Source organism: Capsella rubella, unplaced genomic scaffold, assembly GCF_000375325.1.
Source record: "Capsella rubella cultivar Monte Gargano unplaced genomic scaffold, Caprub1_0 scaffold_1, whole genome shotgun sequence".
NCBI classification, from domain to species: domain Eukaryota; kingdom Viridiplantae; phylum Streptophyta; class Magnoliopsida; order Brassicales; family Brassicaceae; genus Capsella; species Capsella rubella.
The window spans coordinates 18,155,641-18,175,086 of NW_006238923.1; the positions used below are offsets into that span (position 1 = coordinate 18,155,641).

The following is a 19,446-nucleotide window of genomic DNA, read 5'->3' on the forward strand; positions in this document are numbered from 1 at the left end:
ACGTGTCAGAACAAGATCCATCAAATGAGTGAAGTTTAGATTCTCCAACTATACAAATTACAACAGATCCACTCACTCACTTTGGTAACCAAAGAGAGAAACATGGCATCTTTTGCGACCATCGCCGCCGTACAACCTTCTTCTGCCGTGAAAGGACTCGGAGGCAGCTCTCTCGCCGGAGCTAAGCTCTTCATCAAGCCTTCTCGTCAAAGCTTCAAACCCAAATCCACCAGGTAAAAAGTCTAAAGCTTTGAAATAATCTTGTTTTGAGATTGATGAGGATTTCGTATTCAAAAAGGATGTTACTTTGTGGGTTTGTGTATAGAGCTGGTGCTGTGGTAGCTAAGTATGGAGACAAAAGTGTTTACTTTGATTTAGAAGATTTGGGTAACACAACAGGACAATGGGATGTCTATGGATCTGATGCTCCTTCTCCTTACAACCCACTTCAGGTTTTTTAAAACTCTCAATCCTTGAAAAAATCTATATGCTTCCTTCAAATTATGAGACTTTTGATTGTGATTCTCTTCTTTGTTTACTTGCAGAGCAAGTTCTTTGAGACATTTGCTGCTCCTTTCACAAAGAGAGGTTTGCTTCTCAAGTTTTTGATCCTTGGAGGAGGCTCTTTGCTTACTTATGTCAGTGCCAACTCAACCGGCGATGTTCTTCCCATTAAGAGAGGTCCTCAAGAGAAGCCTAAGCTCGGTCCTCGCGGCAAGCTTTAAATTTAGCTTTCTAAACCCTTCAAAAAGTCAGAAACTTTCTTCCCAGTTCTGTGAACCCTTTCAATGATTTATGTACATTGTGTTGTTGTTAATGCTTTGTAAGCTAGTGGATTCTGAGAATCAGTTATAATGAATCAATGAAATTGCATTTGAAGTCTGCTACAATACAATGGTGGAATCATTTCAGATGGAAAAATGCAACAAACAACCTACTTTTACAAGATAAAAGAAACCGATGTTTTTCATGAGTATCGCGCGGTTGGACTCCTCATACCTCCAAGAGAATCAAGATAAGAACTCTTCTTGTTTGTCATAATACCTGTGACTTTAGACAACAACGGTTTCTCTCGATCTCCAAAAAAGCTTTCTTTCTTCGGTTCATTGTTTTTGTTATTGCCCCATTGCATAACATCAGAAAGTGTTCCTAATGCCAAATCCTCTGAGAAACTTAGTCTTTCATCCTTAGGTCTCTCGTTCTCTTTCAGGCTATATCTGTTCTTAGAAGGTGCATTTGTAGGTTCTTGAGTAAGCTGATCAGCGTAAAGCACGTCTTCTATTCTCGACATCACGGTGTGAGCCAAACTCTCAAGCACTCTTGAATAACTCTCCAATATCGCAAGTCCTACATCCTGCAACAGCCAAAATCCAATAATGAGCTTTTCTTAAGACCAAAAAGAAAACACAATCAAAATGTATATGTGGAAATTGGAGCTTTTATTTACTTTGTTGAATTGAATCTTGCTGATATCGAGCGAGGATTGTGAGATTCCGGGAAAACCTTGTTTCAATAAGAGCAAGATTGTTTCAGCTCTCTCTTCAAACTGTTCTCTTTTCTCAATACTCACTGTTGATCCCCAAGGAGACTTTGTGTCCTTCTGCACCATTTTCCTCTTCCATATCACAATCGATGCTTCGATTCTGTTCTTTAGATCAAGAATCTTGTGCTCAGATGATAAATCCATTTCAATAAGGAACTGATCTGCATCAAACATCTCTAATGTTATCATTCTGTATATCACATCTCCCAAGCTAGCTCTCCCATTCTGTTCTCAGCCATACACAAAAACATCATATATAAGGACCAGATCATGACATATTCTTGATGAATGTTTATGTTTTTATTAAATAAACCTTAGGAAGTGACTCAAGGTAGCTTTCAGGAATCTCCATTTCAGACAGAACTTGGGCGTTTATTGCCATTGCAGCTTTAAGGACTTGATTTACACATTCCTTTTGGCTCTGTAGGAACCTTCTCGATATCTCGGAAAGGCCGTTGGGTGGGACTTTAACCGCCGGTAACCACCATTTCTCATCACTCCTTGAATCAGAATCAGGAGAATCTTTCTTGACATAATAAAACTCATCCTGATCCTTGAATTTATCAAGACAGTCCTACAAAAGTATGAATATACATGTAAGACTAATATATATATAGACAGCCCTTGATAAGTATATTTGTGCTGTTGTTGTTGTTGTTGTTCTTACGAGGAGCATTGCATCAAGTTTCTTAAGTGCAGGGATGTTACAGAGAAGATCTGTTCTTTGTCTTGTCGTCATAACTTCCATAGAAGATCCATCTTTGTTGGTTTGTTGGCTTGGAGCGAATTCAACTATATGATCAGCCACAGAGATAAGCCATCCAATTTCTCTTTTCCAACGCGCTTTTCTATCCGCAGCCATTGGCTCTAAACGCCTTTGTTCTCCAAACGCAGACGCTGCAACAACAACAACAACAAAAAAGTTACACACAAAATAAATTCCAAGAAACTGAAAGATTTGGGAACAATGTCTAACCTGCAAGATTGGTAATGGCGTTAGATAAAGCCAAAGCCGACGAAACACCTTTTCCTCCTCCTGACATATCTTCTCCAAGAAGCAACTTCGAAAACCTCTCTTTCATTTGCTCAAGGGCTGTAACAACAACAACAACAACGTCAAAACTTTGAATTTTGCCCTAGCTTATAGTTGAAGAAAACATTGAATAAACTTGCTACACAAGAAATCAAGATCAGATTTGAACCTGCTTGTAATTGTGCCTCCATGGATTCCGATGAAGCGACCCTCGGAATCTTGTCGTTGCGGTTAGGGGTTGTACCGCCTAAAGGCAAAGAAGAAGGTCGGTCAACGCTGCTATACATCCCAGGTTGACTCCTAAACATCATGTCATTGTCAACATCTCCCAAATTATCCGAACCATCCATCCTCATTGCACAATCGGAGCTCCAGCTTTTAACATGTCTTGAAGCTGTGTTGTCGTTCATGTTCTTGAAATGAAACAATCTTGATTTGTAGCTCTCTTGTTCTTGATCCATATTATTAGATACTAAACAAGAATAATAATAAGAAAAGTAAAGATTTATGTGTTTTGAATTCTTCTTTTTAATACTTTTCGTCTTCTCTTCGTGTAATAAAGAGGAGTTTTAGGAGATTTTGGAGACGAAGACAAAAAAAAAAACAAACTTAATTAACCAAAAAAACTGATTCTGAATTTTCAGACTTAGCAAATACAGAACACAATTATTTGACTTCTGTTGTTAATGGTTTTAGTTTAACCTCATTGATTATTTTAGTAACAAATTATGATTCGTTGTCCATAACCATAAACAAAGTGAAATGTGGTCAGATTCTTTAGGGAAAAAAAAGAGAAAATATTTTTAATTTTTCTTGGAATGTTTTACTATTTATAAATAGATACTTGGTGGATTGTGGGATGCACGTTATTAGAAAATTCAATTCTCCACACACCCCAAAACATAATTATAACAAGTCTTAAAATTATCGAGGAGGACATGTTACAATATGTAATCATTGTTCTTTATTTCTTGATGTATTAAAATAATTACTCTATTTCTCTGTTAATTAGGGATTATGGGATATTTCATATTTTCCTCAGTTTTGACATCTCTCTGAATTTACCAAAGGAGTTAAAAAGAAGAAAAAAAACAGAGTATGCTAATGATGGATTAGTCTATAAATTTCTCTATTCTATTGTGGGTGGACTTGTTATTATGTTCTTTATTTACTTTGTTGCATTACAAATATAGAATATAGACAAATCTTTGGGCATTACCACTTTTATTGATGACAAAAGCAAACACATGTAAAAAGAAAAATGAAAGATCTCACCACATGAATGAAATCAACAACATCCACTCTTAATTGAGTCTATTTACAGACTTATTAGAATTCAAACAAAAGCTAAGATCTTCATAAGTCTTTTACATCCCCAATGATTTATTAGGGGGTTTGTGTAATGAATTAATTAAGGAGTAGAAGCGCCTTTAAAGATGAGGAACTTAAGTGTCTCCAATTGAAAATAGATAAAAGTCCCTATAGAATGTGTGAAGAAACACCCAAAATTTGATCCCACCACACATTGCCATCCACTCCCATATATCTCATCAAACTCCTGCATTCATCATCATTCAAGAAACAACATCAACCAACCAATATGACAATGATGTCTTTGTGACTTAGAATTATATATAGCTAGAGTTAAAGAAGAAAGGGTTTATTATATATATACCAACCTTCTTGATGTGGCCAGCAATGGATTTACAGTCAGAGACATCAAAAAGATCGAGAGCTTGAGAAGCAAAAGCCATAGCTTGCATCTGCATCTTCACTGGCATATCTGAATCTTCCACCATTGCTTTGCCTTCCAACATCTTCTCAATCTCTCTCTATCTCTCCCTCTCTCAGTAACTCAAAACGTGTTTTCAGATTCTCTCTTCTGAGACAAGATGACAAGGCAAAGCTTTGTATCTTTATAGACACCAAACGACACAAAATGAAAAAAGATTCCTTTAAAATCTAATCTTTACAAGTAAAACCCATACGAAAGATAAATAATAATGTCTCCTCTTTGAGAAAAGAAAAATAGTGGGGAAATGTGCCTAACCTCTGTTCTTTGTCGTCTTCTCTTCACTGAGTTTAAATTTGAACTACTTCCTCACGGGTTCTTGGATTCTAAGTTCTTGATTTCAAGAATGATAAATCTTTTTCTTGAAACCAATTTCAAGAATGATAAATATATTAGAATTAACAATCCAAAAATGAATTGCAAGAACGAGCGAGCACAACTGTTTTTAAAAAAAAAAAAATTAGTCAAAAAAGAAGTTGATAATTTCAAAGATAAAAAGGCAAAAAAAATTAAGTGATAGTTTGAAGATTTTTAAAAAGGAAGAAGAAACGAGTATAATAAAATATGTAAAATGACTTGTTTGAGTAATATATATGTGATTATGTGTCTCTCTATTACGTGTGTCCAAGTATTTTTGTCTTTGACCTTCAAAATGGATAACGATGGTGAGGTGCATAATTAATAATTAGTTTTTAACAGATAACATTTGAGATAATTTGTGATTAGCTGCTAAATGCTTCCACAATTTTCGGAAAATGTCGGTGCCGCTGTTTGATTCTATAAGCCCATTAAGATTTTTTTGCGGCCCATTTGTCTTATGTAGGTTTATCAATTTTCACAAAGCATTAGATTATCTCATCTTAAAATTCTTTTAACCAAAATAAATCTCATCTTAAAATTCTCAAAAGCTTTTTAATGCAAATGATGAGTTTGATTTTCTTATGACTATTAGACTATTGATTTTTCTTGAAAGTGTAATTACCATGCTTAAGTCTAAATTGAAGTTATTTTATAGGTTGATACATTTAGAAAACATTTAAATACAATTATACTTCTAGTTTAGTACTTACACTACCACCATAATGTTTTTTCCTGATTTATCATTGTGTTTTTTTCCTGACTTTTTTAAATAGATTGAAATGTTATTTTTTCTTACTTTGTATTTTTTTATTTTTGTTTGGCTATAAAATGTTATTTTCTATTTAAATGAAATTAAATATGAACATTGTATATTACTATATTCTGATTATTTATTATTAATTCTAACTTTTCCATTTACTAAAATGTTCTATCTTCTTTTGGTATTTCTTAAAATATTTCTTTGCAACAAAGCAACAAAAAAAAGCAATTTTTTTTTTTTGACTAACAAACACATACATACACTGATACACATGTGAGTCTATCTTGGCTCCCGCCGTAAAACCTGGTGAGATTTTAAGGTTTTTTTTCATTTGACGACGATCTCTTCTCTTCTCCGATCAATCACTGTTCACAGTCCGACGCAATAAAGAAACCCTGATAGCAATGTCGTTAATTTCAAAACCCACTTCGAAAGTCTCCACCTTTACCTTCATTCTCCTCTTACTCCTCAGTTTCGCAATCATCGTCGCTTATTCATCTTCAGACTCCAATGTCGAAGCAAACGAGCCCGGATCTGATGACGATCTGGAACAGCTTCTAGCAGTAGACGAGCAATTACAAGAAGATCGACCTGAGCAACAATCTGAAGCCGAAACAGTGAGCAAAGCTCAGAGAATCGTGCTTGAGCTCAATGGAGATAACCCGAAACGAGTGATCGATGGGAACGAGTTCGTGATGGTTCTAGGTTACGCGCCTTGGTGTGCGAGAAGCGCTGACCTTATGCCGAAATTCGCGGAGGCTGCGACGGCTCTGAAAGAGATCGGTAGTTCGATTTTGATGGCTAAGATCGATGGCGATAGGTATTCGAAAATCGCGTCGGAACTTGGGATTAATGGTTTCCCTACGCTTCTTCTCTTCGTTAATGGCACTTCTCAGACTTACAATGGTGGATCGTCTGCGTAAGTTATCTCCAATTTTGCCTTCTTTGTTGTCAACTTACGGATAAATATGAGGTTTTGGAGTGTTGGGATTGAAAGGGTTTTGTGGAAAGTTCTGATTTTGGGTTTTAATTCGATTTTGATTGAATCGTTTATGAGTTCTGGTCAATGTTTCAGGGAGGATATAGTCATCTGGGTCCAAAAGAAGACTGGTGCACCAATCATTACAGTTAACACAGTTGAGGAAGCTCAGAGATTTCTGAAAAAGTATCATACTTTTGTTCTTGGTCTGTTTGAGAAGCTTGAGGTATTTGGATACTGAAACTGCAGATTTGAAACCTGGGAATTGTATAGACTTGTTTTGAAATGTAATTGTTGATAGGTGTGTTGTGTGTTTGCTTAGGGTTCTGAACATGATGAATTTGTTAAAGCTGCAAAATCAGACGATGAAATCCAGTTTGTAGAAACAAGCAACAGCGATGTTGCTAAACTTCTCTTTCCTGACCCTAAAACCAGCAATGTCTTCATTGGTATGGTTAAAACTGAGGCTGAAAGGTATACAGTATATGGTAAGCTTGCTACTGATTTTGAATACCTCTCTGTTATTATCATATCTTTTCCTTCCTATCTATATCATGAGAAGTGGTAACACCAGTCTGCAATGCAGATGGATCTTACAAAATGGAGAAGATATTGGAGTTTCTAGGAAGCAACAAGTTTCCTTTGATTACAAAATTGACTGAAACCAATACTGTCTGGGTTTACTCCAGTCCTGTTAAGCTTCAGGTTACAAGTTTTTTTTTTGTGATTTCAGTTTGTATCTGCTAAGTTTTGGTTCCCTTTGTTTACTTTTGGTTATGTTTTAATCATAACTCTGAACTTTTTCCTTCCTTTGTTAGGTTATGCTCTTCTCCAAGGCTGATGATTTTCAGAAACTTGCTCAGCCTCTTGAAGATATTGCAAGAAAATTTAAATCGAAGGTAATTCTTTGATGCTGAATTTTGAAAGACCTGACAGATTTAGTCTTTAGACTCTATCTTAACTGTTTATTCTTTTTCTTGCAGCTGATGTTTATACATGTCGATATAACAAATGAGAACCTTGCAATGCCATTCTTGACTTTATTCGGGATAGAAGTTGCAAATAAAACTGTCGTAAGTTTCGGATACTTGTTTCAGTCTGCGTGATTGACAATTTGTGATCTACTGATAATAAAGCTACAAACAAATGTGATTAATCAGTTTTCTTCTACAGGTTGCTGCTTTTGATAACAACCTGAACTCCAAGTATTTGCTTGAATCAGATCCATCACCAAACAGTATAGAAGTCAGAAGTTGTTTTTGCCTTTTCGACTTACTCCTCAAATATTCATATAGTAACTGATTCATGTGATCCTCTTTTCGATTTACAATTTAGGAGTTTTGTTCAGGACTTGCTCATGGAACTGTTTCACGTTACTATAGGTCAGAGCCAGTTCCAGATAATGTGAGTGTGAAATATATAATCCTCTCTTCACGCCGGGGTATATATTCCTAGTCACATTTATTGAGTTATAAAACCCGGTGAAATCTGCAGGAAAATGCAAGTATTGTGACTGTGGTAGGAAAGACTTTTGATGAGTTGGTGTTGAACAGCCGCGAGAATGTTCTTCTTGAGGTTAGTAATCCCGAATAGCTTCTCTACCAAACCAAACTTTTATACATCGACATTGAGAACATAGATCTTGCGGGGTAAAACAGGTGCATACACCATGGTGTGTGAAGTGTGAGGCACTAAGCAAACAAGTCGAGAAATTGGCAAAGCATTTCAAAGGCTTTGAGAATCTTGTTTTTGCAAGAATTGATGCATCTGCAAATGAGCATACTAAACTACAGGTGACTCAAAATCTTTCCCTGCAACAAAACTAACAATTCCAGAAGCACGAGCTAATATTATTGATTGTTGATGACAGGTAGATGATGAATATCCAATGATCTTGCTCTACAAATCTGGTGAAAAGGAGAAACCGGTAAGAGTCTTTTTGAAAGAGCTCACTTTAACTCAATCCCTTTTCGACTCCATCACTTTTGTTTTTGCTCAGTTACAAGCTTTCTACGAAGTGAATCTTACCCGTTTTGATCTGCAGTTAAAGCTATCAACGAAATTGGGCGCCAAGGACATGGCTGTTTTTATCAACGAAGAGTTGAAACCAAAGGATGGGTCTGCTAAAGATGAGTTGTAGACAAGTTTGAGGAAATGTAGACATAAGAGACAGAAAAATATCATAGATGATAATTTTTGTGACACATTACATGATTTTGAATTTGATATTGTATGGAACCCAAAATAAAAGGAGCCCAATTCGTTACAATCCGTAACTTAATGAATTTTGAAATTACATTTCCGGAAGTTATATTGTATGGTACAAAATCAAATGTGCCAAAGAAAACGAAATGTGGGTATCCTCTGCAACAAACTTTTGCTTGATTTAGCATTCACACCCTGTTGATCTTTGTTGCTGACCTCCGGCAATATCAATGGTGTCGGGAAGGTACCTGAAAAGGTATCAGAGGAGAAAGTTACAAGATAAGACCTCGACGAAGTGGAAGTGAAGCAAATTCAACAGAAAGTTAGTGTACTTACGGTTCTTCTTCAGGTTCATTCTTGAAAGCATTTTTGGTTATGCATTCGAAAGCCGCATCCACATTGAACCCTTCTTTGGCGGAAGTCTCAAAGTAAGGAATGTTTCCTTTAGAAGCACACCATGCCTTTGCCTTTTTCTCAGAAACCTGAAGATATGGGACAAACTTAGCATACAGATACTTGAGTATTCATGAAATGTGGATGAATAAGAAAACCTCTCACCACTCTGCTCTTTCCACCGTCAACATCAGTCTTGTTCCCCAACACGACAAATGGGAAGTTTTCAGGATCCGAAGGACTAGCCTATACAGTGTCACAATAAAGACGATGAGACATCATAGATTATAGCAAACAGCTTAGATATGGTTAGATGAAGGTTATAATCACCTGAATCAAGAACTCTTCCCTCCAGTTATTAAGATTATCAAAAGATTTCATAACATTGACATCATACACAAGAACACAACAATCTGCTCCTCTGTAAAACGCAACTCCCAAACTTTGAAATCTCTCTTGCCCAGCAGTATCCCAAATCTGTATAATGTATTGAAAAGATTCAAACTTTGGAGTACATTTTTCCTAACAAACTAGTACTCACAAAGCAAAAAAAAATAAAACTTTTTCTTTATTATGAACCACAAAAAAAGTTAGGAACTTTAGAAAGATCCAGTAAGAATATTCCAAGAATCATATAATGTTGTTTGATTCATTCAAACACTGAAGACAAAACAGAGATTTTTTATAACCTGTAAAGTGAAGATTCTGTCATCAATCTGAACCTCTTTAGTCAAAAAATCTGCTCCAATCGTCGCTTTATACTGATTACTAAATTTGCGATTCACAAACCTAAACATGAAAACCAAAATCAATATGGTTTTTTTTTTATCAAAAACATAATAAGCAAAAGAGACATAGATCTGGATTTCAGAAAACATACTGATTCATCAACGAAGTCTTCCCAACTCTGTCCCAAAATAACAAAGGATCAATCAAAATCTCAATCAATGAACAGATAAAAATCACATCAAATCCATATAGAAATCGAAGAGATGAGAAACAATTGTTTACCCGCTGTCACCGAGAATGATAACCTTAAGAAGAACTCTACGACGAGAAGACATTGACGAAAACTTTTAGGGATTGAGCTAATTTGATTTTTCTTATCACCGAAGAAACTGTCTCTGTTTTTTTGTTCTTCTCTTTTGGTTTTGGTTTCTTCTTTCGTGTGATTCAGGTGAAGAGAAAGCGAAATTGCAGAAGAAAATTAAAAAAGAAAAGGTAATAATCGCTAAATAACAGCAAGGTTACACTATTTTAAATCTCTTACTTTCCTAAACTACCCCTCCTTTAATTAGTCATTTAACTAATCCTTTTTTTTGCTTCTTCTTCTTCACAGCATTACTAATCTTGTTATAAGAATTGTTTTGGAAAGTAGCTATTAATTTATATAAGAAATCCTTAAACAGTTAATGGGTCTAATTATGTTTTACTTTTTCCATGTGTTGTTTTTTAGAAGTAGCATTGACTAATGTACTAAGTAAATACATTAATTTTACAAAATGAATATGAGACGGGATTTTATTTACAAATTAACAAGGTCATTAAAGTGTTTTTTTTTTCTTCAAAATCACTATGCTTTAAATAAATAAAAAATGTGATTATAGAGACTAAACCCTCAAATTATATATCAAGGCCAAAAATAATAAAGGATCATATAGTAGAAGCTTTGATTGAATCTATTTAATATCTTGAACAAATAAATATTCACGTGCAAAACGAGGAGTATGACAGTTTTGATTAGAGCCACACATGAAATAAAAAGCGAAAGAGCGTGTTATGAATGATGTGTTTACACCTAAACCTACCCCTACAAAAAAGCTTGGACTTTTTAACTATTACCAAAGAATCCTCTGTTTTTAAGTTATTGTCTCGTTGGTTCTCGTCTCTGGTTCGATCTCTTGCGTTGTACGATGGCCTTCAGTGATACTAGAGGACCCTGATGGGTTCTGACCGTTGTCGCTAGTCAAACCGCTGCATTCGCTACTACCACCAAATGTCTGACTTTCATATGCCATTTTCTTGAATTTTTTTAAGTCTTCTTTGTATTGTGTTGAGCTGTAATCTGAGCTCCCATCTAAGCTGTAAATAGTGCTGTGTCCTGGAGCAGATCCTTCGGTTAGGTCATCTAGAGATATGTTTCCTTCAAATGCTCGAACTATCTGCAAGTGTCCAAAGAGTAATCACCACAAGTTTAGGTTTTTATCCCAAGTGCTAGGTGAAAACTGTTTCCAAAATATTCCGTTTTGATAGTACCTGGCTAATTTTTGGGCGGCGTTTTGCTGAATGACGGACACTAGCAGCAGCGCAAGCGACCATTCTCGTCATTTCGCTGACATCAAAGCCATGCTCCAGTCGCGGGTCAACAAGACCGTCAAAGCTACCATCATTTAGAGCTTGTATCATCAAAGGTTTTGCCTATAACATGAGGTTAAATTCAGAAACTTATTGAAAGTTTGGTGCTAACAAAGGTAAAACAAGATTACCAACCCAATCAACAATGCTATCATCATCTGCAAAAGGCTGTGAATTATCAACAGGTCGGCGTCCAGTTATCAATTCAAGAAGCACCACTCCAAATGAGAAAACATCTGATTTATCAGTGAGTTTTCCTGAAGAAGCATATTCAGGAGCCAAGTAACTGCATTTCAAGAAAACCACTAGAGACAAGTCAAGAGACCGTTTTATAAGTTGTTTCTAATATGATGATTGCGTAGGGAGAGAGCCTATCATACCCGAATGTTCCCATAATCCGAGTGGAAACATGAGTATCAGTATCTAAAGAAGACCTGGCGAGTCCAAAATCAGCTAACTGATGAAGAATCAAGTTCAACATTATTAGTAGTTCACTTGAAATATTGTAATCTTTACAAGTTTTTAGAGTACCTTTGCCTCGTAGCTATCGTCAATTAGAATATTTGCAGCCTTCACATCCCGGTGTATTGTTTTAGGATTACCTGAAACAAAACAAATCTCTTTGACAAATTGACACCAAAAGACCAAAAAAAAAGAACAAAAACTTCAGAAACAAATGTTAAACATTACTTACAATCTTCATGTAAGTATGACAATCCTTTAGCTGCACCTAAAGCAATCTTCATCCTCTTTGGCCATTCCATTACAGGTCTCCCTTTCTCTACAAACATCACCATAGGTTTTATTAAAACAAAATCACGAGAACTCACGAAGACCATATAATCACAGACCAAGTAACTCACCGTGCAAATGGAACTCAAGAGTCTTATTAGGAACAAACTCATAAACAAGCAATCTTTGAGAACCAGTTATACAATAACCAAGAAGAGAAACAAGGTGCCTGTGATGAACTCTACTAATAGTCTGTATCTCGGCTTGAAACTCGCGTTCACCTTGTCCACTTCCAGCTTTAAGCTGCTTAATAGCAACCTCAGTTCCATCAACAAGAACTCCTTTATGAACATAACCAAACCCACCTTGTCCAATAAGGTTAGTGCTAGAGAAATTACTAGTTGCTTTAGACAAATCTTCATATGTAAACAAGTTTTGTCCAATATCTGATGAACTACTTTGATGATTCCATTGTTGAAGATTATTGTCTACCAAAAAAAAAAAAAAACAGAGGAATCGAATAATTAATGAAAAGATTGAATCTTTGAGAATAGATAAAGAAACCCTAAAGTGAAAAATACCTTTGGGATCTAGTGAGTCTTCTCCATTAATGGCAGCTTCAGTATCATTCTTCTTCTTCATCTTCATCTTCTTCTTCTTTCTTTTATAGAAACAAACAAAGACACAAACTCCGATTGAAACAAGCGTAGCTCCAAGAACTACTCCAATGATTAGTAGAGTTAATGCTACTCTTCTCAAACTTTCATCGCGTGATGTATCCGTCGTGAACGGAGGAGGAGGCGGAGAAGGTCCGATGATGGAGGGCTGAGAAGGGGTAGTTGTAGTGTTTGGATTATTGAAAGGAAACACAGGGTCCGGTGGGAATGGGACGGAAGGGATAGTGTTGTTCGACGGAGACGATGACATTTAGAGATCGGAAGATGATGATGAGTTGGTTTCAGGGTTTTCACATGGCGGAAGTGAGAGAGGAGGAAGAAGAAGAAGAAGAGGAAAGAAACATGTGGGGTAGGTTCCACCACTAGTAGTGAGATTCTTTCTTCTTCTTGTTGCAGTGTCTAATTCTATTTGTCACTCTGTTTCTTAATAAACAACTAAATAACAAATTCTTTCTTACATCTTTTGTTTGTTTTTCTTTCTTACATCTTTGTTTGTTTGTTTTTTTTTCTTTTTCATTTTCAAAAATCAAACTTCACACTAAATCTAATCAAATATAAATTTACGATAGATTTTTGAAAATCAATCTTATTTTCAATAAAAATTATTATATAACTAAAATTCTTCATAGGAAAAAAATAAAAAGTCATTTTAATATATATATATTTTTAAAAAATTTTGTATAATCAATTTGATAAATTTAAAAGGTGAATCTATCCAATTTAAAAAAGGTTTATGCTAGTTTAGCATATTATATATTATACTAGTCGGTTGCCCGCGCTACGCGCGGGAGTTTATTATGTTGTTTATGAATAATTGGTTCGTATTTTATTTCGTATTTATTTTTTTCACTATACCATACTTTACTTTTTTAAAACTTAAATCGTGTTTATATAGAAAAACTATTGAGTTTTACCTTCATTAGTCGTTGAGTGATTAAGTGTGAAGTGCGGTTGAGAATCATTGAGAATCGTGTGCTATTATGGTTTTTACTAAATATAGATCTAGATATTAATATTTTGGACTCTTTTATATGTTGGCATGAAATTTGAACATGATTTGTGGGTTTCGGGCGGATTGTTGTATTTTAAATTGTTTACATTATCTCTTTATATATTGTCATAATTTATTATTTTTGTTTTACGTTTTCCTTTTTTGGATTTGTCGTACTTTATATCTCGTAATAATCATTTATATACTATTATATATTTTTTTCTGATTTTATGTTTTATATATTTTTTTTGTTTATCATATGGAACAATTTTTAAATTTAACATATTAGTATAATTTACTTTATATTTAGTTTATTTCATTTAATAATGTTTTTTATTTTAATTTTCAATTTTATGAAATATAGTTAATTTTATATTTTGTTTATTGTGTTGTATTGGAGACAAATAGTTAAATTCATATTGGAAACTTTTAAAGAAATATTATTTTTATTTTTACCTTTTTATATGTTTATAAAAAATAAGAATTCATGTTTCGGTCCGACCTATCTCATTTATGTTAGAAAATGTTTTGAGACATAAATTAGATAGATTTATATTCTCAAAAATTTTAACTTTTCGTTCTATTCCCGTTAAATACCATTATATTTAGGTTTACATTGTGTAAATATAATCATATATATATTTTAAACATTCACTAAAAACTATAATCTATTATTTATATATTTGTTAGTATAATCGATAATTAGTAAGTTTTTTTAACTTTTAATCAATTATCTTTTTTAGTTTTATAATGTATAATATAAAAAAAGACCTTTCATATTCATTTTTGGAAAACTTATTTACATAGGTTTAAATATTAAAACTAAATGATAAAATGGTATAATTAATTTTAAAAATTAAATAACAAAATGAGGTGGATGATGATGTGGCTTAAGGAGAAGAGAGAAAAAGTTAACTTTATATATATAGATATATTTAATATGATTGAAGTAAAGCTTTATTTTTTTTTTAAACAGAGGAAAATTATTACAAATGAGATTAAACGATTTTAAACTTAATTTTGATGGTTATTCTTAAAACTAAAATATTTTTTTACCTTAAATAAAGATTTGCTTTATGGTATATATTATAAAATATTTCTCCAAATTTAATAATTTTGTAAGTTAAATATTATGACGTGTCTATATTAACATTTTTGAAATATCTTTGTAAGTTAAATATTATGACGTATCTATATTAACATTTGTGAAGTATCTTTTGGAAAGTTACCTTTTATTTTGTATTATTTGCAACATAAACCCTTGCCATTTCTATAATTTTATTAACTATAAAGTTTAAATTAAAAGATCTACAACTACTTTGATTTTACTAAAATATCTCCCTAATAAATTGAATATCTCTCAAATATTTTTAAATGATCTTATTTGTTTTAAAATAAATGAAAGATGTTACACCATCGTCATATCATTATTTGAAATATTGTACATACTTTATTAAGTTGATTAAATTATGGTTATATATAACAAACAATTTGTCACGTTGTATTCTATAGGTTAAATCATATAATTAACAATCACAATATCATTGTACAATCTTAAATACTTAAAATTTAATAAACAAATACAACTTAAAAAAAAAATAGTTGCAAAAAATTATTCAACGAACTTATAAGTAATTCACAATCAAAATACAGCTACACAATTTTAAACACTAAGCAAAATTAAAAAAAGAATAATTTAAATATAAAAATTTTAGTAAAAAAATCGTAAAAATATATCTGACAAAGTTTTATACTATTTGTATAAAATCAAACACGGCTTCTACACAAATAAGTTACACTGTCCGATGAAAGGACCAAAAAAAAGATATGAACGCACATACCAATTATTTATTATCTCTCCCTAAATTAGTCATTAACTTTTAGAATTATTGAACTCATTCGAACAACTAAATTAACTCTTAACATCGTTTTCCAACGTATTCACCTTTCTATTTATAGTTTGTTCATTAAATTATATGCGGTGAAGCCACTTCATTAACCAATCCTACTCCGAAAGTTGTTTTATGTTTTAATCATTTACATGGAATCAATTTAAGTTGGTAGCTAGGCTACGGACTGATCTTGAATGCAATTGTCAATGGAAGCATATATCAAGAACCATATGCACTATTTGATATAAGAAATGTAATAAGAGGAAATCAATTTACGTATTCACAAGATAAAAATAACTATCGAAATCACTTATCTAACCAAAAAAAACTTTTTGTTTTCAAGACAAACTAGGTGAGATATGAAAAGTTTAACAATCAATTTCCCTTTCGACACTATCATATAATATAAGATCTACATAAGTTTTGGACCTCTTTCCATTTCTCAATCAACACAAAGTTCTAAATCTATTTACACACAGATTCAAATGTTGAAATCTCATAATCTCTACACATATACCAAATCACCTAAAACAAAAATAATAAATGGCAATTTACTAAACAAATTAAAAGAAAAAAAAATGTAGGCATGATAGTCTTACTCTTGCTACAGCAAAACTTGACGGTAGTAGATCCATCGTAAGTAGCTTTGCGAGAGAATTTTTTGATGCCTACGTGACTGGATAGACGATGGAGTGTCTAAGTAGCATTAGAAAACAAAATTGATAGATTGTACATGCAACCTTGAGATATTTGGTGATAAAATTAAGTTGGAGTGGTTCAGAAGTTTCAAATAATCATACTTGCATGTAAGAATATAAACTAAATAATTTCCACATTCCCATATCAAAATTTGAGTCACAGCTAAATTGTTAAGTGTAAGGTATGCAACTATAAAAGTTAACAAAATCAACCATTGTACGAGAAAACAGAAAAACGTATTTCATTTTTTTTTTTTTTGTACAATGGTTGTTCTCGTCGTACAAATCTTTGGTTGGTCTGTTTCTTTCAATCTGATAGCGACTACTCCCTCCTTTCGTGTAACTTAACTTCTTTCTTACTAACTTTTTTCTAATGCTACTCAGCTTACCATGTATGACTTAAAACTTAGATATGACATTATTGCATGTGGTTTTCTATGTTGTTGCTTAACTAGACACATCGATCTTATATAAATAATAATTGTGAGATAAAAGAAATGAATGATTAACCATATGTCTCCATTAATTTATAAAAAAGTTAAGAAAATCTATAACATAAAATATGTGAATCTAAACAATCAATCATTTTTAGTACGAGATAAGAAACGAATCTCAGAATTTAATTTAAAAAATATTTTAAATAAATTGAACGCTAATTTTCTTTTGTACATCTTACTTTTACTAAATACAGTGTGTAATATACTTAAACTTAACTTACAATGTAGTACCATATTTTAAAATAAAATCAATGTTTTGTAACATTCACTTTTATGTACCACTTTTTAAACAGGTCGCAAGATACAAATCTAAAACTCCTAATTTTTAATGGATATTTTATTATTAAAGTATGTAATAATTATATAAAATATGAACCAATCAAACAAGACAGTGTTAACAAGAGTTTTTAAGTATCTTCCCTAAAAACTCATGGATATGAACAACATTATTGGTAATATTTTAGCCAGATCTTAGCTAAGATTTGTGAAGAAAAAGATCTTGGCATCTTAACATAGATAAAGCAGATTACGTACAATGAACATCCTTGGTGTTAGATTTCACAATGTATATGAGTCTCTCAAGGTCCATGAAAATTTCATAAATTCGGAGCATGCAAGAAGCTGGCTTATACCGCAATATTTGTCAAGGTCATAGCCTAATTATCTTTGAGGACGCTAAAACATTGCAGCCCATCTATTTAACTCACGATTTCAACCTCTCAGCTCTTGAGCTTATCTTTTTCGATCACAATCCCATTTCTTAACTCAATTAAGCAATTGTTCATCATCAATCAATTTTTCTGTTCGATCATAATCTCAATTATTCAGCTGTGAGACCTACTGTAGATGTAACACAGATTAATGAGTAGATACGAAAGAAGTGCCATATCACTTTTTCAAACCGAGAAGCTCTGTATAACTAACTGGACATGGTTAAACTTATAAGTCTATGTCAGTAATTTTGAGCAAATTACGTTGGCAGCTGACCACAACAGGTAGAGAATTATTATAAACAATAATTCCTAGATAGAACTTAAAAGACTTGCAAATTGAAAACTCGTCCAAGTCTTTATAAAAAAGCAAAAAACACACAAAAAGATAGTCATAATCAGATACTTGATAATAATAAATTTTCGAATAAACAAACTCAGAGCCAGCCAAAATCTAAGTTTAACAAACAAACTCTCCAACTGATGCTCGAAAACAAGTTTAAGCTGATGAAGCTGCTGCCTTGATTCTTGGCTTCGCTTCGGTACCTAATTCAAGAACCAAAATGTACAACATTTCAATCGTAAATAACAGTTTCTTATTGTGAACTAAAAGAAATGATGGAATATATATAAAAAGGGTAAGCACCTTCTCTGAAACCAGTCTTGAACCTGCGAGGGACGTTGCGAAGGTACCTCATCCTTCCAGTTCCAGTAGTCTTTCTACGGATTGCCTTCACACTCCAGTTGTCTTACAACATGAATACACATACATTGATCAGTACTATCCACAAAATGGCAGATTACAAAATTTGAATAGAAGACAGTGCTATGAATGTAACTGAGAAGCTTAACAGGAGAGACCAAACATAAGAGAGCATAGAGCAGATACTCAATTCAATCAGGATTCAATAAGACCATAGAGCAGATACTCGTCACAGAGTTATGTAAATTCTTACTAAAGATTCATAGTGCATTCAATTGGTATTCATTCTTAGATATGAATAACCAAGCTCTCAATGAGAAGCATCACTCAACATATCATACTTACAAAGGAATGATTTAATCCCTAAACAAAACCTAATCATAAGAATCCTAATTCTGATTCAGAATCAATGGATTGAAATGAAGAATAATCCATTTCTTAATCTAGGAAGCGAATACGATGCAAAATGAGAGATAGAGAGAGAAGAGAGTCGTACATGTCCTCTTGCGAGCGGCGGGGTAAGCACAAGCAGAGCAACGACTCTTCTGGATGTGGAAACTACGACGTCCACATCTGACGCAGAGTGTATGACTCTTGTTTCTCCTCTTTCCGAAACTTCCCGTTCCCTTTCCCTGATAATCTCAATACAAAAACCTAATCAGTGATGAAGAGATCGACGATGCAATAGAGATGAAACAGAGATAAAGAGAGAATCGTAAATCACCATTGAAGCTAAATGCGAGTTTCCAGATGATACAAAAAAACCTTGAGGTTCCGGCTTCAGAGACAGAAGTGACGACGGAATGTCAACAAAAGTTTATATAAAGCTAGGGTTTTCTTCTTTTTATTAGGGTTGTGTGACAATTCTGTTACTGGATCGCTTAGACCCAGGGCCATGAGCCTTTAAACTTTAATAAGCCTTTTTATATTTGGCCCATTCCGAATATTAAAACCGGAAACGAATTTTCTTCCCTACTATTCCGAAAAATTGTTGTTTCAGTCTTAAATAGTTAAATTTCAATACTTGGCGAACAATTTATTCCATAAAGGTGATTTTGTTCTCCAAGTATCATATAAATACTTTTTTTGGTCCTCAAGCTATCGTCGAGAGAAGGTTTGAGTAGGA

General features: G+C 33.4%; 7 protein-coding genes across 7 annotated transcripts; 2 read left to right on the forward strand and 5 right to left on the reverse strand.

The window, feature by feature from the left end:
- The first annotated feature begins 63 nt into the window (after positions 1-63).
- Positions 64-879, forward strand: LOC17898229 (photosystem I reaction center subunit VI-2, chloroplastic). The gene is made up of 3 exons (XM_006303340.2): positions 64-233; positions 326-452; positions 546-879. The coding sequence occupies exons 1-3, from the start codon at positions 103-105 to the stop codon at positions 723-725; spliced, it is 438 nt and encodes a 145-aa protein (XP_006303402.1). The 5' UTR covers positions 64-102; the 3' UTR covers positions 726-879.
- Positions 846-3,132, reverse strand: LOC17897368 (rop guanine nucleotide exchange factor 11). Its single transcript, XM_006303154.2, has 6 exons — positions 2,746-3,132; positions 2,520-2,636; positions 2,211-2,440; positions 1,857-2,117; positions 1,448-1,768; positions 846-1,354 (listed from the first exon to the last, which is right to left on the reverse strand). The coding sequence occupies exons 1-6, from the start codon at positions 3,035-3,037 to the stop codon at positions 968-970; spliced, it is 1,608 nt and encodes a 535-aa protein (XP_006303216.2). The 5' UTR covers positions 3,038-3,132; the 3' UTR covers positions 846-967.
- A 641-nt stretch (positions 3,133-3,773) lies between these two features.
- LOC17898680 (dynein light chain LC6, flagellar outer arm) lies at positions 3,774-4,828 on the reverse strand. The gene is made up of 3 exons (XM_006304273.2): positions 4,627-4,828; positions 4,256-4,490; positions 3,774-4,134 (listed from the first exon to the last, which is right to left on the reverse strand). Exons 2-3 carry the CDS (start codon positions 4,391-4,393, stop codon positions 3,988-3,990), a joined length of 285 nt encoding a protein of 94 aa, XP_006304335.1. The 5' UTR covers positions 4,394-4,490; positions 4,627-4,828; the 3' UTR covers positions 3,774-3,987.
- A 906-nt stretch (positions 4,829-5,734) lies between these two features.
- Positions 5,735-8,743, forward strand: LOC17899321 (protein disulfide isomerase-like 1-5). The gene is made up of 12 exons (XM_006303895.2): positions 5,735-6,407; positions 6,564-6,693; positions 6,790-6,955; positions 7,054-7,172; positions 7,286-7,366; positions 7,451-7,540; positions 7,641-7,712; positions 7,803-7,871; positions 7,962-8,042; positions 8,126-8,260; positions 8,338-8,394; positions 8,512-8,743. The coding sequence occupies exons 1-12, from the start codon at positions 5,893-5,895 to the stop codon at positions 8,605-8,607; spliced, it is 1,611 nt and encodes a 536-aa protein (XP_006303957.1). The 5' UTR covers positions 5,735-5,892; the 3' UTR covers positions 8,608-8,743.
- On the reverse strand, positions 8,631-10,264 carry LOC17900583 (ras-related protein RABG3d). The gene is made up of 7 exons (XM_006305557.2): positions 10,077-10,264; positions 9,946-9,972; positions 9,755-9,854; positions 9,396-9,542; positions 9,231-9,311; positions 9,009-9,154; positions 8,631-8,920 (listed from the first exon to the last, which is right to left on the reverse strand). The coding sequence occupies exons 1-7, from the start codon at positions 10,127-10,129 to the stop codon at positions 8,854-8,856; spliced, it is 621 nt and encodes a 206-aa protein (XP_006305619.1). The 5' UTR covers positions 10,130-10,264; the 3' UTR covers positions 8,631-8,853.
- A 457-nt stretch (positions 10,265-10,721) lies between these two features.
- Positions 10,722-13,210, reverse strand: LOC17897457 (proline-rich receptor-like protein kinase PERK15). Its single transcript, XM_006307192.2, has 8 exons — positions 12,734-13,210; positions 12,284-12,640; positions 12,115-12,201; positions 11,952-12,022; positions 11,801-11,877; positions 11,556-11,706; positions 11,322-11,483; positions 10,722-11,227 (listed from the first exon to the last, which is right to left on the reverse strand). The coding sequence occupies exons 1-8, from the start codon at positions 13,077-13,079 to the stop codon at positions 10,925-10,927; spliced, it is 1,554 nt and encodes a 517-aa protein (XP_006307254.1). The 5' UTR covers positions 13,080-13,210; the 3' UTR covers positions 10,722-10,924.
- A 4,700-nt stretch (positions 13,211-17,910) lies between these two features.
- Positions 17,911-19,138, reverse strand: LOC17896724 (60S ribosomal protein L37-3). The gene is made up of 4 exons (XM_006305725.2): positions 19,045-19,138; positions 18,817-18,952; positions 18,264-18,365; positions 17,911-18,163 (listed from the first exon to the last, which is right to left on the reverse strand). Exons 1-4 carry the CDS (start codon positions 19,045-19,047, stop codon positions 18,117-18,119), a joined length of 288 nt encoding a protein of 95 aa, XP_006305787.2. The 5' UTR covers positions 19,048-19,138; the 3' UTR covers positions 17,911-18,116.
- Between the last annotated feature and the right edge of the window lie 308 nt (positions 19,139-19,446).

Excerpts from the sequence above, each read along its gene's own strand:
- LOC17898229 (XM_006303340.2), top strand. The coding sequence starts at position 103 with ATGGCATCTTTTGCGACCATCGCCGCCGTACAACCTTCTTCTGCCGTG. Across the intron at positions 234-325 it reads TTCAAACCCAAATCCACCAG|AGCTGGTGCTGTGGTAGCTA; the intron begins GTAAAAAGTCTA and ends GTTTGTGTATAG. Across the intron at positions 453-545 it reads CTCCTTACAACCCACTTCAG|AGCAAGTTCTTTGAGACATT; the intron begins GTTTTTTAAAAC and ends GTTTACTTGCAG.
- LOC17897368 (XM_006303154.2), bottom strand. The coding sequence starts at position 3,037 with ATGGATCAAGAACAAGAGAGCTACAAATCAAGATTGTTTCATTTCAAG. Across the intron at positions 2,637-2,745 it reads GGAGGCACAATTACAAGCAG|CCCTTGAGCAAATGAAAGAG; the intron begins GTTCAAATCTGA and ends TTGTTGTTACAG. Across the intron at positions 2,118-2,210 it reads AACTTGATGCAATGCTCCTC|GACTGTCTTGATAAATTCAA; the intron begins GTAAGAACAACA and ends ATACTTTTGTAG.
- LOC17898680 (XM_006304273.2), bottom strand. The coding sequence starts at position 4,393 with ATGTTGGAAGGCAAAGCAATGGTGGAAGATTCAGATATGCCAGTGAAG. Across the intron at positions 4,135-4,255 it reads TTGCTGGCCACATCAAGAAG|GAGTTTGATGAGATATATGG; the intron begins GTTGGTATATAT and ends TGATGAATGCAG.
- LOC17899321 (XM_006303895.2), top strand. The coding sequence starts at position 5,893 with ATGTCGTTAATTTCAAAACCCACTTCGAAAGTCTCCACCTTTACCTTC. Across the intron at positions 6,956-7,053 it reads TGAAAGGTATACAGTATATG|ATGGATCTTACAAAATGGAG; the intron begins GTAAGCTTGCTA and ends TCTGCAATGCAG. Across the intron at positions 8,043-8,125 it reads GCGAGAATGTTCTTCTTGAG|GTGCATACACCATGGTGTGT; the intron begins GTTAGTAATCCC and ends GGGGTAAAACAG.
- LOC17900583 (XM_006305557.2), bottom strand. The coding sequence starts at position 10,129 with ATGTCTTCTCGTCGTAGAGTTCTTCTTAAGGTTATCATTCTCGGTGAC. Across the intron at positions 9,312-9,395 it reads GGGAAGAGTTCTTGATTCAG|GCTAGTCCTTCGGATCCTGA; the intron begins GTGATTATAACC and ends GACACTGTATAG. Across the intron at positions 9,155-9,230 it reads ACGGTGGAAAGAGCAGAGTG|GTTTCTGAGAAAAAGGCAAA; the intron begins GTGAGAGGTTTT and ends CCATATCTTCAG.
- LOC17897457 (XM_006307192.2), bottom strand. The coding sequence starts at position 13,079 with ATGTCATCGTCTCCGTCGAACAACACTATCCCTTCCGTCCCATTCCCA. Across the intron at positions 12,641-12,733 it reads AGACTCACTAGATCCCAAAG|ACAATAATCTTCAACAATGG; the intron begins GTATTTTTCACT and ends TTTTTTTGGTAG. Across the intron at positions 11,484-11,555 it reads ATGATAGCATTGTTGATTGG|GCAAAACCTTTGATGATACA; the intron begins GTTGGTAATCTT and ends CTCATGTTATAG.
- LOC17896724 (XM_006305725.2), bottom strand. Across the intron at positions 18,366-18,816 it reads CGCCGCTCGCAAGAGGACAT|ACAACTGGAGTGTGAAGGCA; the intron begins GTACGACTCTCT and ends TCATGTTGTAAG. Across the intron at positions 18,164-18,263 it reads CAAGACTGGTTTCAGAGAAG|GTACCGAAGCGAAGCCAAGA; the intron begins GTGCTTACCCTT and ends TTCTTGAATTAG.